The sequence below is a fragment of the Podarcis muralis genome, chromosome 12, assembly GCF_964188315.1.
Source record: "Podarcis muralis chromosome 12, rPodMur119.hap1.1, whole genome shotgun sequence".
Taxonomy (NCBI): Eukaryota; Metazoa; Chordata; class Lepidosauria; order Squamata; family Lacertidae; genus Podarcis; species Podarcis muralis.
The window spans coordinates 15,262,169-15,275,471 of record NC_135666.1 but is presented as its reverse complement, the minus strand read 5'-3'; the positions used below and the strand labels follow the sequence as shown (position 1 = coordinate 15,275,471).

At 41.9% G+C, this 13,303-nt stretch overlaps 1 protein-coding gene across 6 annotated transcripts in view; it reads left to right on the top strand.

The window, feature by feature from the left end:
• DIP2C (disco interacting protein 2 homolog C) overlaps window positions 1–13,303 on the top strand; it is a 292,197-nt gene that overhangs the window by 202,831 nt on the left and 76,063 nt on the right. For all 6 annotated transcript variants that reach the window (XM_077936762.1, XM_077936761.1, XM_028750165.2 and 3 more), the window contains 4 exons: window positions 6,346–6,477; window positions 7,167–7,286; window positions 7,658–7,855; window positions 10,730–10,821. In XM_077936762.1, coding sequence (XP_077792888.1) covers window positions 6,346–6,477; window positions 7,167–7,286; window positions 7,658–7,855; window positions 10,730–10,821 — 542 coding nt within the window. The remainder of the gene's footprint in view (window positions 1–6,345; window positions 6,478–7,166; window positions 7,287–7,657; window positions 7,856–10,729; window positions 10,822–13,303) is intronic.

Below are 13,303 nucleotides of genomic sequence, written 5' to 3'. Positions count from 1 at the left end.
GTACAGAGAGTAGTTCGGCAATTGTTGTTGGCAGCGAATTTCCATTTGCAAGTTAACCTTTGAAACAGATGCATAATGTTCCAAACAGAAATTAAAACAGAATTAGCAGAGAATTATTGGAACATGTTGCCAGGCCCAACTTCCACGCATGGTAGTTGCATAAGCTTCGATGTACAATTTGTCAAAAATACCATGTGTCAAAGTATTGCTGTGGTGTCCCATATTTTTAGTCCTTTAAAATGAAAGTCAACACTAAAACTCCTAAACATACTAATACTAAGATTCCTTTACATCAGAAGCCTCAGTCGTGCCTTAAATGAATACATACATTGGACTCACTAAGATTATATCAAGGCTATTGAGCAAGAGTAGGATCAAACTCTTCTCTCACCCCACTCTCAAAAACCCTCTGGGGCTTCTTCAATGACCGTATCAAATTCTAACCAAGGTAGTGGGACAACATAGTTTTCATATCATCTTTGTTTCGCTTTATTTGTATTGCTCATGCACATGCTGGAAAGGCAAAGGACCAGTGCCAAACTGCCTTTTGAGGGTGGTCTTTCAATAAGCACATTATTTTGTCACATTATTCTTGTTTCCCAGCACCACTTATCTCGTACCACCCAAGCTCTCTACCTCTTACTACTGGTTGGTGCCCACTGTACGCACCTTGGTCTGGAGACTGGGAATAGTGGTGGGATTTGCTGTACAAATGAAAGAGTGCAGGCTGATTAAAAAAACAGAAAACGTGGTCAAAAACACAGAAGTTGAAGCCAGTTAATGGGAATTGTTGGAATTTTAACAGAGCAACGAAGGTAACGCTTTTGGTAGTTAGTGACCATTGGATAAAGCTAAATTATGGAAGTGCCATTGCATAAAGAAGAAAGTATTGGATGACCAAACCTTGTTTCTTTAAATGAGCTAATTTTAGACTGCGAGTAATGCTTTGTTCTAGTAACTGGAATTAAAAAGGGAATTCCCAGTTCCCAGCAGTGTTTATTTTTGGTAATGGAAAGGTGGCTATGCTCATCAAAAAATTGTAGAGCTGGCAGACACCAGAACACCTTTTGGCTGGCTCAGAAGTTGGCTGGATTCTTACTTTATTTTTTTCATGTGCAAAATGGTTGAATCATGTAACTCCACTGAAGGTGGGAACTCTGTCCTATGAATTGAGGACAACTTCTTCTTTTTTACCCCCCCCCCCAAAAAAAAATTGATCATTTGAATGAAATGACATTTAAATAATTCACCATTCCCAGTGGCCTAACTATTCTCCTATATGAGTATTTTTAGTTGTAAATTACTGTGATGACTTTATTGTATCTCAATACAATATACCCCTATTTTGGCCCAGTCGCTGCTGCACCACACTTCTCTTAATCTGCTTACCTGAAGTACCTGCCACGTGGCAAATTAATAATCTTTCTTCATCCTCCCCCCTGCATCACTCAGGCCTGACATGGAATAAGAGCCTGATTGGCAACCAAACAGAAGCAAGATGCAATTGAAGTATTTTAATTTAATTCTGCAGCGAATTGTAACTTATTCCCCTAGTAAAATGATGCAGACCATTTTGATCCGGTGGCAGAAATGTCTGTAGTTCTTGTTGGAGAGCAGCTGTTTGAACTTGTGGGCTTGCAGATTGAATTTATTGAAAGGGACCGGGATATGGGGCAATGCAAATGAATATGCTTGTGAAGGGAAGATGTACTTTGAAGTCTTACAGCTGTCACTGTTCCTATATTTATCATCAACATATGTTGATCAGAGTCATTTTTCTTCTGAAACAACTTAATTTTACTTAATGGGCCTGCTGAGATCTCGTAGCGGAGGTTGAGTCCTCAGCATAGCTTGGCGGCTACCCTCTCTAAATGACTTTTTATTTTGGATCTGGTATGTCATCTTAAAGCCATTTAGGCAGTGCATACATTTACAGAGTTAATTTTCTCTTTCCGATATGCAAAACATGCAATACACAATTTCAGTGACAGACGCAATATGCAAAATGCATTCTCGCCCACCACCGCATTTTTGGTGTAGTTCAAGAGTCACAGTGAACAGGTGCAGATGGGGAAGTTTGCATTCGGTATTCCTCCTGCTGTTCAGAAGCTTGACCCTTGCGAAAAGTCATAGTTCAGAAGGAGGGATGAGTTCCAGTCATTCTTCCAGCTACATCATGGTTGACGGTGGCACTGAACCACTTGGCTAACTTCATCACTTCTTCCAAGCTTTGTAGCTGGTTGCCCTGCCAACAAACTGCTACTAAGGAATGGTTTCGAGTACAAGTCCCTCTTGTTCATCCTACCATTGATTGGGAAGAACAGAAGGCAATTCCACATAGCTTTTTATAGACAGCATGATCCGTGCCTGCAGCCTTTAATTTAATTTTATTTTAAAGTAAGATACTCTCCTTCCTAGAAGTAAAGCTGGAGCAAACTGTGCAGACAACCTTCTAAGCAATTTCTGTAAGATAAGCAGATCTAGTTGCTCCCACCTTCCAGTGTCTTTAGCCAATGAGTGAAGTGCATTGTTTTGACTATAAGAATTGTTTTCTAGCCTTTAGAATTTCCATAGATCCAGAGACCTGCTAAATATTGCAAAGAGGCGTAGACATGTCCAGGGGATGCTGGTCCATTTGGGTGAATGGGGCACTGCCCCACTTTGCTCAGCCTACCTGCAGCCTGCCCCCTACCTGCCTTCTTACAAACAGTCCAAGGGATATCACTGTCACTCAGCTGTCTGCCTAGCCTTTTGCTTTGCCAGTTGCAATGGGCACATGCCACCCCTGGACATGTTTCTTTCTGAAGTCCAGGTACTTGTTAAGAATTTGCTGTATAGTTAACTCGCAGTACAGTAGTATATAGGTCTACTCAGAAGGAAATCTCTATGTTTAATGGGGCTTAGTCCCAGGTAAGAAAGCACAGGATTGCAGCCTCGGCTTCCTTGTGAGGAAGCTTGGGGGAAGGTTCATGGTGAAGGGATCATTATCAGTACAGAACTGAGCAGAACTAAAACATAAGCAGCTTGCATCGTCTCCTGAGACAAACGGATGCCAGCAAGAACTTGGTTTAAAGTTATTTTATAAAAGGGGGGGGGGTATAAATTCAAATAATAATTTTGACACAATCAAATAGTAAATTAGAGAGTGAGAGTGAGTATAGCGTTAAAAAATCCTGTTGGTTACCTCGGTGATTTTGCTGTTGGGGCAGAACATAGGAAAATAGGAGAAGGCTTTATTTTGTTTTATTTTTTTAACTGAGCAATTAGGGGAGCAAATACTGACTGTGCCTACTAGGCATGATGACTACTCTCTAGGTTCACAGCTGGAGGCAGTAATGCTTCTGAATACTTGTTGCTTGAAACCACAGGAGGGTAAAGTGCTTTAATCCTTTTTGCTGGTTTCCCATAGAATTCTGGCCTGATCATTTGTTTTTTAATGGAAGCAAGTTGTTCTGCTTTCCACGGACCCTTACTCCTAGTGACTACAGGGTTATGACAACTCCTCTTAGGAATCAGTTCCCTGTGCCTATTAACCCAAGCTCAGTCAGCAAACCATGTCTAAGCTCACAGTTGAACACCATTGGAACTTCTGCATCTAAAACTCAGGCCAGGTTAAAACTGGTTGAAGCTCTGGAACTGTATTAATGCGGGTGGTGGGAAATGAGCAAAACAACAATGATGTAATTGAGCTTAAAATGTGAAATTCCACGGGCTTAGGGTATTTTCTTTCTTTCTTTCTTTCTTTCTTTTTCCATCAAGTTTTTAGCTTGTCTGTTTTCCGAGAGATGTACAAGCTCAGAATACATTTTTAGTTCGCAAAAGCTTATGCCATAATAGATTTGTTAGTCTTTATGATATCACAAGACGTATTTTCTAGTACCTTATATCATGTGTGCCTTTTGGGGGGGGGGAGAGAAGGGACACATATTTTGGGAACTGCATCTGGACCCCCAACCACCTTAATCGGGCTTTGGCATAGTTTATTATTCCTCACAAACCTGGGAGTTAAAGAGCAATTCGTCATCAATGTACAAAGGCATTTTGTCGCTGTACATAAATAGCTGAAGCTCACATACTTGCAGGAAAATATTTCAGGTATCTTGTACAGTCATTCCATTCATGTGCACTTTGAAGTGCTCCTCATGTTTTTGAATCAAGCTACTCTTCTTCCAAAGATGGCTCTTAAAGATTGTAACAAGAAATAACCTCAAATAGATATTCAGGCTAAATGCACCCACTCATGATGCAAAGGATGACTGCAGAATCTTCCTCCAGTTGATTCCACTCTAGCTATTTTCTCAGTAGGCACCTGTAGACTGCTGTTGGCAGGACATTTACCATCTTGCCCTATTACATCTGAGTTCACCTCTGTGTGAATTGTGTTGGATCTATTGACACGGATGCCTTGGAATATATTGTATTGAGTAGGCAGACGTGTCTTAATCCCATGATTTTTGCCTCATTGCTTTGAATGTTTATATCTTTGGTATTTTCTAGGCAGCCAACCAAACAAAAATTGCACAAAGCAATTGGAAGCGAGAAACCCATGCCAAATAATTATAGGAATCATAATGCAGTTGAAAGAAAAGAACGATTGCTTGTTTTATGTGTTGTTGTCCCCACCGCCCATGATCTGGGTCACCAGCAAGGCTGGCAAAGGGAGGGAATGGTGTGATTAGCTTGAGCTAGAGATGGTCTTCCTGCAAGGACTTGATTCCTTTGAGCGCTGACGTCTTGAATCTATAGATAATGGAGCATGTATTCCTTTTTAGAGATCTATGCCTTGGTTAAACTCAATGGCAATTATTCCTAATGGTTTCAGTATGGCTTAGGGGCATGGCACCATCTCCTCTGGATGGGATGGCACTTTTGATCACTTAGCCTCCTGAATAGGAAACTTGTTTAAGCATGAGATGGTGTCGCTTCCTGCCTCCTGTAGCTATGCACGATTCAAAAAAAGACTGCGCAGAGAGAGAGAGTGCAAGCCGAAAAGCGGCCGAGGGGAAAAAATAAATTGGGAAAGCAATGGTGGGTTACTGAGCTGTGAAAGGAGAGGATTAGCTTGCGAATTGTTTAACAAACGTCACAAGGCAGGTCACTCACCAAGTCATGCTGGCTTCTGGAAACGCAGCCTGTGCTGTTGAGAAAGAATCAAAATAGCAACTGTGTCTAAAAATAGGCTAGTGGCGAGCCTGATGCTCTTGGTCCACACAATTCGTTAGAAGTCGCACACCTGTAGGACGATGGCAAAAGTCGTAAGGATCATCGAGTTGGAAGGGACCTCACAAAGGTCCTCTAGTCCAACCCCCCACAATGCAGGAATCTCAACTAAAACGTACAGATGACCAAGTCTGTTTATGTTGTCCTACCTAGCCTAACACATTTTTTTATTTAAAATGAAATCAAACTGTGAAACTATGGCTGCAATAATACTGAATGCCGTGGGCTGTCAACCTGCCCTTATTTGTGTGGAAGTAAGCCCCAGTGATTCCAGCAGCTTACTCCTAAATAGGAGGAGGAGAAAGTAGGAACTTACTCCTATGTGTGCCTAGAAATTAGAGTCTTAAGCCGACACAAAAAGTATTACTCAGTAAAATGTAAGTACAAGAGTCTTCGGTCACCTTAAGTACTTAACCAGTTTACTATGGCACATGGACTAGAGTCCACGTCATCAGATGTGCATTCAGTTGTTGTGTTACTCTGAACACATCCCCTCTGACCACCACCACCGGGTCATATCACAAATTCTTTTTGCAACTACCCTTGGTTTCAGAAGCTGTTCACCATGTAATAGACCTTTTTTAAACAACAACAACAACAACAACAGTATATTAATGTTTTAATTTTAGATGGCTGGTTCTCTCCTATACGCCAGCTTCTTCCAGTCTAACAAATAACTAATGCATCTTAAAGTATGGGTACCTGAAATTATTATTAGTTTAACGTTTATCCTGTTTTCAATTCGAGAAAGGTTCTTCTTTTTTGTGGCTACAGACTCTTGTGCAGCTTGAGTGCGTCACTTGTGCACCATTAGCAGGAGAGTGCTGTCGCTCTCAGGTCTTGCTTGTGGGATTCCCAGAGGCGTCCGGTTGTCCACTGGGAGAACGGAAGAGAGTAGATGGGCCTATCAGGGCTCTCCTTGCGTTCTTGTGGGCTTTAAGTGAGACTATTTTCATCTGAATTCCTGAAAGTTTGGTTCTACGTCAAATGCAAAAGTGTATTAATGGCAACAGCATGTTACAAAAGTGTTAACTTTATAGAACGAGTGTTTGGATTGTGTAGCAAGACAACTTCACTCAAAAGTATGTGAAGAGATTATTAAAAGGTTTGAATTTATTTCCTCAGAAAACCATTCCGCACCTCCAGATGTTACCACTTACACCTCAGAACACTCAATACAAGTAGAAAGACCACAAGGTTCAACATCGAGGGTGGCACCAAAATATGGAAACGCTGAACTTATGGAAACTGGCGATGGTAATTATGGCTTGTAAAAATGATGTAGGAGTGCATGAACCACAGGAGGGAATGTCTGGCTAAATAGGCCATTTAATGAGAATATAACCCCCCCCCCCCAAAAAAAAAAAAAGTTTGGGTGAGTTCACATTTCTGCCAAGAAGATGACCAGGAAAGAGAAGAAAGTGTGAAATGTCTGTGTTCGGCGTGTTTTTAGGTACTGGAAGGAGAACCCCAGAGACGTGAAAAAACTCAGGAAAATAACAAGTTGTTTCATAAGAGTACCCACTATAGCTAGTTAGTGAAATTGCTTACTTGTTAGAGGTGTTGGAATTTTCTTCCTGGACCAATTAACAGAATTTTTTAAAAAGGCAGACAGTACCTATATACCTAAACCCAAAGTAAGTTTATATCTACACTGGGAGGCATATATGATTTTAGATGTCCAGTGACAGTGGACCTTGGCTCGACCACTGACTAGCAGTTCCCAGGTATAAAGGTCATGGCAGCAAAAAGGCTGTTCGCCATTTTGCACAGATGCTGCTCATCTTGGAACTTTGTCCAGCCCATGGCAACAAGCTGTCAAGTGTGTACAACTAGCTAACCTGCCTATTCGAATTTGCCTTCATGTTGATATGCTTTTCTCCTCTGCTTGGAACTGGAAGGCATGCCTACTGCTTGAAAACTTATGTCAATTTTCTTTTCTGCAGGAGTTCCAGTAAGCAGCAGAGTATCGGCAAAAATTCAGCAGTTGGTCAACACCTTAAAACGACCCAAACGGCCCCCATTACGAGAGTTCTTTGTAGATGACTTTGAAGAATTATTAGAAGGTAAAATAGTTTGACTCCCCTGACCAAGTTTTTGTACTGGGTTTGTACTGTTCATTTTGTGTGTGCTTGAATAAATGTTTTACAGCAAGTGAGCTTGGATTCTGAACTCAGATTTTAATTGCACAAACTAGCTTTTTATGCATTTGATCTGCCAGCCGTGTGTGTGTGTGTGTGTGTGTGTGTGTGTGTTTGAGAAAGGATTGCAGTGTAGAGTATGGGAGGTGTACAGAAGAAGATCAGAAACCAGGATAGAGTTGTCTCACATTGCATGTACATCATTTGATTTCTCAAAAGCAGATGTTGACTTATCAATAGGCATAATAAAGCATGGCATTAAGAAACATGAAGTAACGCTCTCTTACAACTGTAAGTTCAACAGCCAGACCCAAACCAACCAAAGCCAGAGGGAGCGCAGATGTTGGCGATGCGTGGAGAACAGCTGGGCGTGGTTACGAATTGGCCTCCATCTCTTGAAGCAGCATTGCAACGATGGGGAACCATTTCCCCGAAAGCTCCTTGTCTAACCACTATGGACACCAATGGAAAACCACTATATATTCTCACTTACGGTCAGCAACCTTTTGAATTTCCTTGCAGCTCCCCATTCCCCAAGTTAAGAAAATAGAACTCTGTTTTCTCATCTTTGATCATTACGAAATATGCATCTTATACTTCCTTAGATCCTATATATATATATATATAAACTATTGTGGGGTTTTTTGAGGCTATGTACTTACACATTTATCTGAGGGAGTAGAGCTGATGGGAAAGTATGTAGCTCATTGGAAGGGGGCATACTTTGACTTTGTGAAGCCCTATGCTGGATCCAGTACTCGCCACTTAACAGGCTTGCTAGTTTCAGTGATTGGGAAGTGGGGTGGGGTAGAATCTCCTTGAGAGATTCTGGAGAGCTTGTGTCAATTGGCGTTAAAGCACAGGGCTAGGATATTAAGTCTGATTCCTTATAGAGATGTCCTTATCAATATCTAAGGTTGGCTGGTTTTCTTTCGTTGGATTTTATTGAAATGCATGTTACCCTGCAAAGACTTCCCGTGCCTGAAGAGGTGCAAAAGTCTAGAGTGTTGTGAGTGAAATAATTGATATAAAAATTCAAATTTCAAACCATTGCAAGGGTTCAAGAAGCAGTGAGTCATATGCACTGCATGCTCTTCACACAATGTGTTTGCATACGGATACCAGCACAGAAATAATTAGTGAGACTAATGTGCACACTATCCCTGAAGTAATTCCTTCTGCCTTTACTCAAATGTACAATTATCTGTCTGAAATACATACTCCGTAGCCGCCTGTGCAGTTACAGTTTTGCAGAGGCTGCTATGGACCTCAGCACAGCACATTTTGCTTGTACAGTATGAGTTGGGTTACTCTTTGGCCCATCCTGTTGGCTCTTGGTAGCAGGGGCCAATCCTCACCCAAGCCATGTCCTCTTCTGGGTGTGGCAACCTGGTTGTTCCTTATTTAATGCTAGTGGAATTGGAACCCATGTCACAAGAGTCATATGATGCAGACCATATCAATAAGCTGTTGTGTTTGTTGTGATACTGAAAAAAAAACCCATTGACAATTATTTGCAGCTGTCTTTTGGCAAACATGGAACTGCTCTACATAGGTTTGGTAAGAGTATTCTGGTTTGCTGTGGCTGAGTTGGTGCCGTGTGGTGGTGACAATCCTACTGTACATTATACGGGAGCTAATTTTGTAGTTTGCTTTTCCTCTGGCACACCTGTCTGCCCACAAGCGCTACTCGGGCAGCCTTTACACTTAACACATTTGTGATAAGGCACTAGTGAGGAAATGACCTGGCCAGAAGGCTTTGTGCCAAATGATGCAAAAGCACCTTAGTCAACCTCTGCTTTTTAAGAAGTCTGGCAGACTTAACAGTTTGAAAGTAGGGTTACTTGGGATCAGATGTTTCCCCTATATACATACTAGGGATGGGGCCTGCTCTCTTCAGGTAAATGATGCCAAGAGCAAGCTTGGGTTTTCAGAACTCGCTGAATTGCATCTAAGTAAGAGCTAGTAATCTGCAAACATGCTATCGCTTTGCTTGGCTCTGCTAAGAGAAAGTGTGAAATTTCCTTAGGCCGCAGTGCTTAAGTAGAGGAAGGGTTGAAGCTCCGTGGCTGAATTCCTGGCAGTCTGCTGCCAGCCAGTGCGGACAGTCCTGAGCTGCCTGGACCCAATAGTCTGACATGGTATACGGGAGCTCCCAATGTTTCTAAATGCCCATACATTTGAATTAAAATTACTAAAAGTTCCTTAGAGCCAGTCTAGACATTTTGAAAAAGAACAATGTTGGCAACTCAAATGGAATATCTTTTTTTTTTTTTTTTTTTGGAGTACACTACATAGGGAACACACATGTAGAAAACAAGCATCTCACGGACATGGCTCCCTAATATTTATCGGAGGAGGTCCTTGACTATCTGCCCACCTTGTTCTGAAGCAAGTACTTGTACCAAAACTGTTTCGTGTAAAGAGCTTTGTCTCTCTTGAGATGGTCTGTTTCCTCATGCTGTCCATACAATTTAATTCAGTAAAGTTAAGAGGAACTCAGCATTTCTTCTTCCCTAAATTCTGCTTGCAAATGTTTGGTTTTATTTATTTATTTTTGAAGCATTCCATTGTTAACCTTCTGTAGCCATAGGCTTCATCGTGAAAGGCACCGCTTGGAAACAATCACAGTTTGGTGGGGAAAGATTTTGGCATTTTGTAGGAAGTGGAAATAACCTGTATGAATGTTCTCAATAGGCTTAATGACATTGATCCAGACTAAAGGTGACTAATGCCTTGGTTATGGCCGCAATTGAATCTGGGCCAAACGTTGCTGCCTCTTGAACTTGTATTGGCACAGCCACAGGAGAACATTTTCCTCTACGCAAGCCATGCTCTTACCCAATTTTCAGAACAGCTTGCTCAGGAAAAATCCCCATTAATTTTGCCCTTCATAAGTAGCCACGATACGGCTTGCCAATAGGAAAGCGGCTGAGAACAAAATAATTAACTGGGCCAGGCACACTGAAACCGAACTGACTCACATGTGCTGACAAGACAGCAGTTGCACAGTTCTCCCACTTTCAGCTCCATTATATAAATGGAAGTTTCCACTTGCCTATAAAATTAAATTGAATTACAATTAAAATGGTAGTGAAGTTATGGTTCACCAGTTTCCATCTTCTCGGCACACACTTGTTCTATGCCTGTCCTCTTTACTATCAAGTTTAGCTTGAGGATTGGAGTGATCGTTCTGTGATATTATAGCAGGAAGTACAGTGTTTGTGGTATGTTGCACATTTCTCTGTTGGAGAACAATAAAGGCTTTCGGCAACTGGGTGCGCAAGGTGTGTTTTGAATCATTTTGGAATGAAACTGCACAGCCCCATCTTAATGGGAATACTTACACACAGTTGTTTTGTGAATAGGCAAACTGTGGACCCGTAGTATGAAAGTCGCATACAACATACTACATAAGTTGGGCACCAGGCAAGAACCAATGGTGCGGCCAGGAGACAGGGTAAGTACCTCTGCTTTCGTTGCAAGCCTTAATAGTATGTCACGTTTGACATCAAAGACACATAGAGGTGAAAGCTATGTATTTGAGTTGGGGTACATAGTGAATCTTCTAACCTTGGAGCAGATCAGTCAACTGTCCGTGTTTTAGTTCTGTGACACACGTCTAAACGATCGTGTCCTATTGCTCACTAACGTTTGGCTGGTTGCAGAAAATTTACCTCAGAAGTCTATTTATGGTCAGAAAAAAAATTCCTTTCTCTCAAACAAGCTACTCTGTGACACAAAGGCTTCCCTATATGAAGAGTGTTTATCATGCGGATGAAATTAATTTTGGTAATGGGGCTGTGTGTATTGGAGACCCCGAAACAATGAGGGCCTTGTGAAGAGACCTGGCTTGAACTAAGGAATGCTGCTAGATAATTATTAAGATACTAAGCAAAACTGGTTAAAGAAACAAAATCCTACTTGAAAGTAGGGAAAGTTGGCATAAGAGCATAGCTACTTTGGGGTTGGGGGTGCCAGGTGATGCGTTTTGTAACTTTTAGGCCTGTCCTCATCATTTCTGTTCAACTCTACAATGACTGGGTGGGTCACAGTCCAGAGAAGGGGTACCTATAGTGGAATCCACTGGTTGCTACTGGATTCCACCTCCCATCAGCATAGGCTATGGTCAGGAAATGTGGGAGCTTTACCTCAGCAACATCTAGGAGTCTCCATGTTGGCTACTGAGTTCCAGAGCTTCTCTCAGGAGTGTGAGGCACACACTTGCCTCAGTTAAAAAAAAATATGGGGACAGTTTTCCATGTTTCCTTAATGCTGAGGGGAGGCGTATACTCTGCACACAACATGCTTCTTTAAAAATTCCTTTAGGACCATTTTTCTCCCCTCCCCCCTTTAGGATCTCCTTCATGGAAATCCTTTTCTTAATACATAATCTTTAGATTCCTTACATTTCCCTGATTCAATGCAAAAGCAAACAAACGTGTCTGCATTATTAAATAAAAAATGTGGGGTGGGGGGACATTTTGCACATTTGCCTTGATTTTGCATATTGTGATGTGAGCACACTTTTTGTATAATGTTGCCAGCTAGGCTCGTATGCTGCACTTACTTCCTTTTAGCAAAAGTCTCTGATATACCCATACAATAAATATCCAGTCTCCCCCTGCCCAATAAAACAGCGAGGCGATCCTGAAAAACCAAGAGGCTCACTTTGAAGACAGTTGAACTCACAATATCCCTGTCTAAAGTCCATTTTTGCCTGTTTCTGCTAAATATTTGTAAGATTTGGCTTCCTTCAAGTGAGTTTTCACTGCCCCGTATTGCCAACTTGATTTTCTCTCAATTTATACCCACTGCTCATTTGCCTGTCATTGACTGACCTCAGCATCCAATATTTGCTTTCCGTTTTCCCACGTGACACCACCTCTGCTGCTTGCTTCCTATCCCTTGCTGGTGTCTTGTCACTGTTTTGGTTTCCATCTCCTGCACATTCCTGAAGGCTTCTGTGCATGAACTGCCACACACACACACACACACACACACACATACACACACCCCGTGTCAGTGCCAAAATTGGACCAGTCATCAGACACATTCAAAGTTGCTCCTATTCATGCACGCACGCACACGCACGCGCGCGCACACACAGATACAGACAATTCTCTTATCCTATGTGTATCATCCTGATGGGGAAAACTACTTATGGCAATAAATGCAAAGTAAAAAAATACTGTAGGTGAAAATACTACTGAGAGGTATTCTCTGCATTGGTTGCCTTTGAGGAGCTTGTAGTTCATGATGGTAGTGCCAATTGCTGGGTTTTTTAAGGAGTTCTGCAGGTAGCTGCCCTGATCACGTCAAGCCTAGGGCAAAATATGAAAGCACGTCCTCCTGGGCTCTCCAAAGTCTCACTTCCTGTGCATAAGAAGCCTTAAGTCTCTGTACAGCTGTTTCTTCAGCCCAAATTTGCACAAGAACGCTCATTACTCCGTATAGAAAATTCTCTGTTACTGAACGTGCTTATTTTTTTAAAAAAGTCCCTGTTTCCCGTAGGTTGGGGCAAGCTGCCTTCTAAATAGGAAAAACAACAAAAACACCCGCATACATTCAAAGCAAGCGACTAACAGCAATATGCTAAATTTCTGTGCACACAGAGTCCCTGCCTCCCAGCTTGAGAGCATTTTTCTAAATGGCTCCATTCAACAAAGCTGGAACATTGGTGGTACTGCTAAGCTTTCGTTGATGGAAGTTGGGCAAGTGACTGGCATTGTGCAAAGAGAGCCCTCCCAAAATAGTGAAAGGAACAGTTTTAAGCTCTGAGAAGTCTCCTTAATCCCATTGGTTTTGCCCTTCCCCCTGTAGTCTCTTGCAACTTCACCCCCAGTTATGGCATAGGTACGGGGATTTTTTCTTCCTCTTCTTCTACCCTTTAAGCTACTTAACTTCAGAATGCTGCCCTTGTACTTGACAAGTGGGCTGGT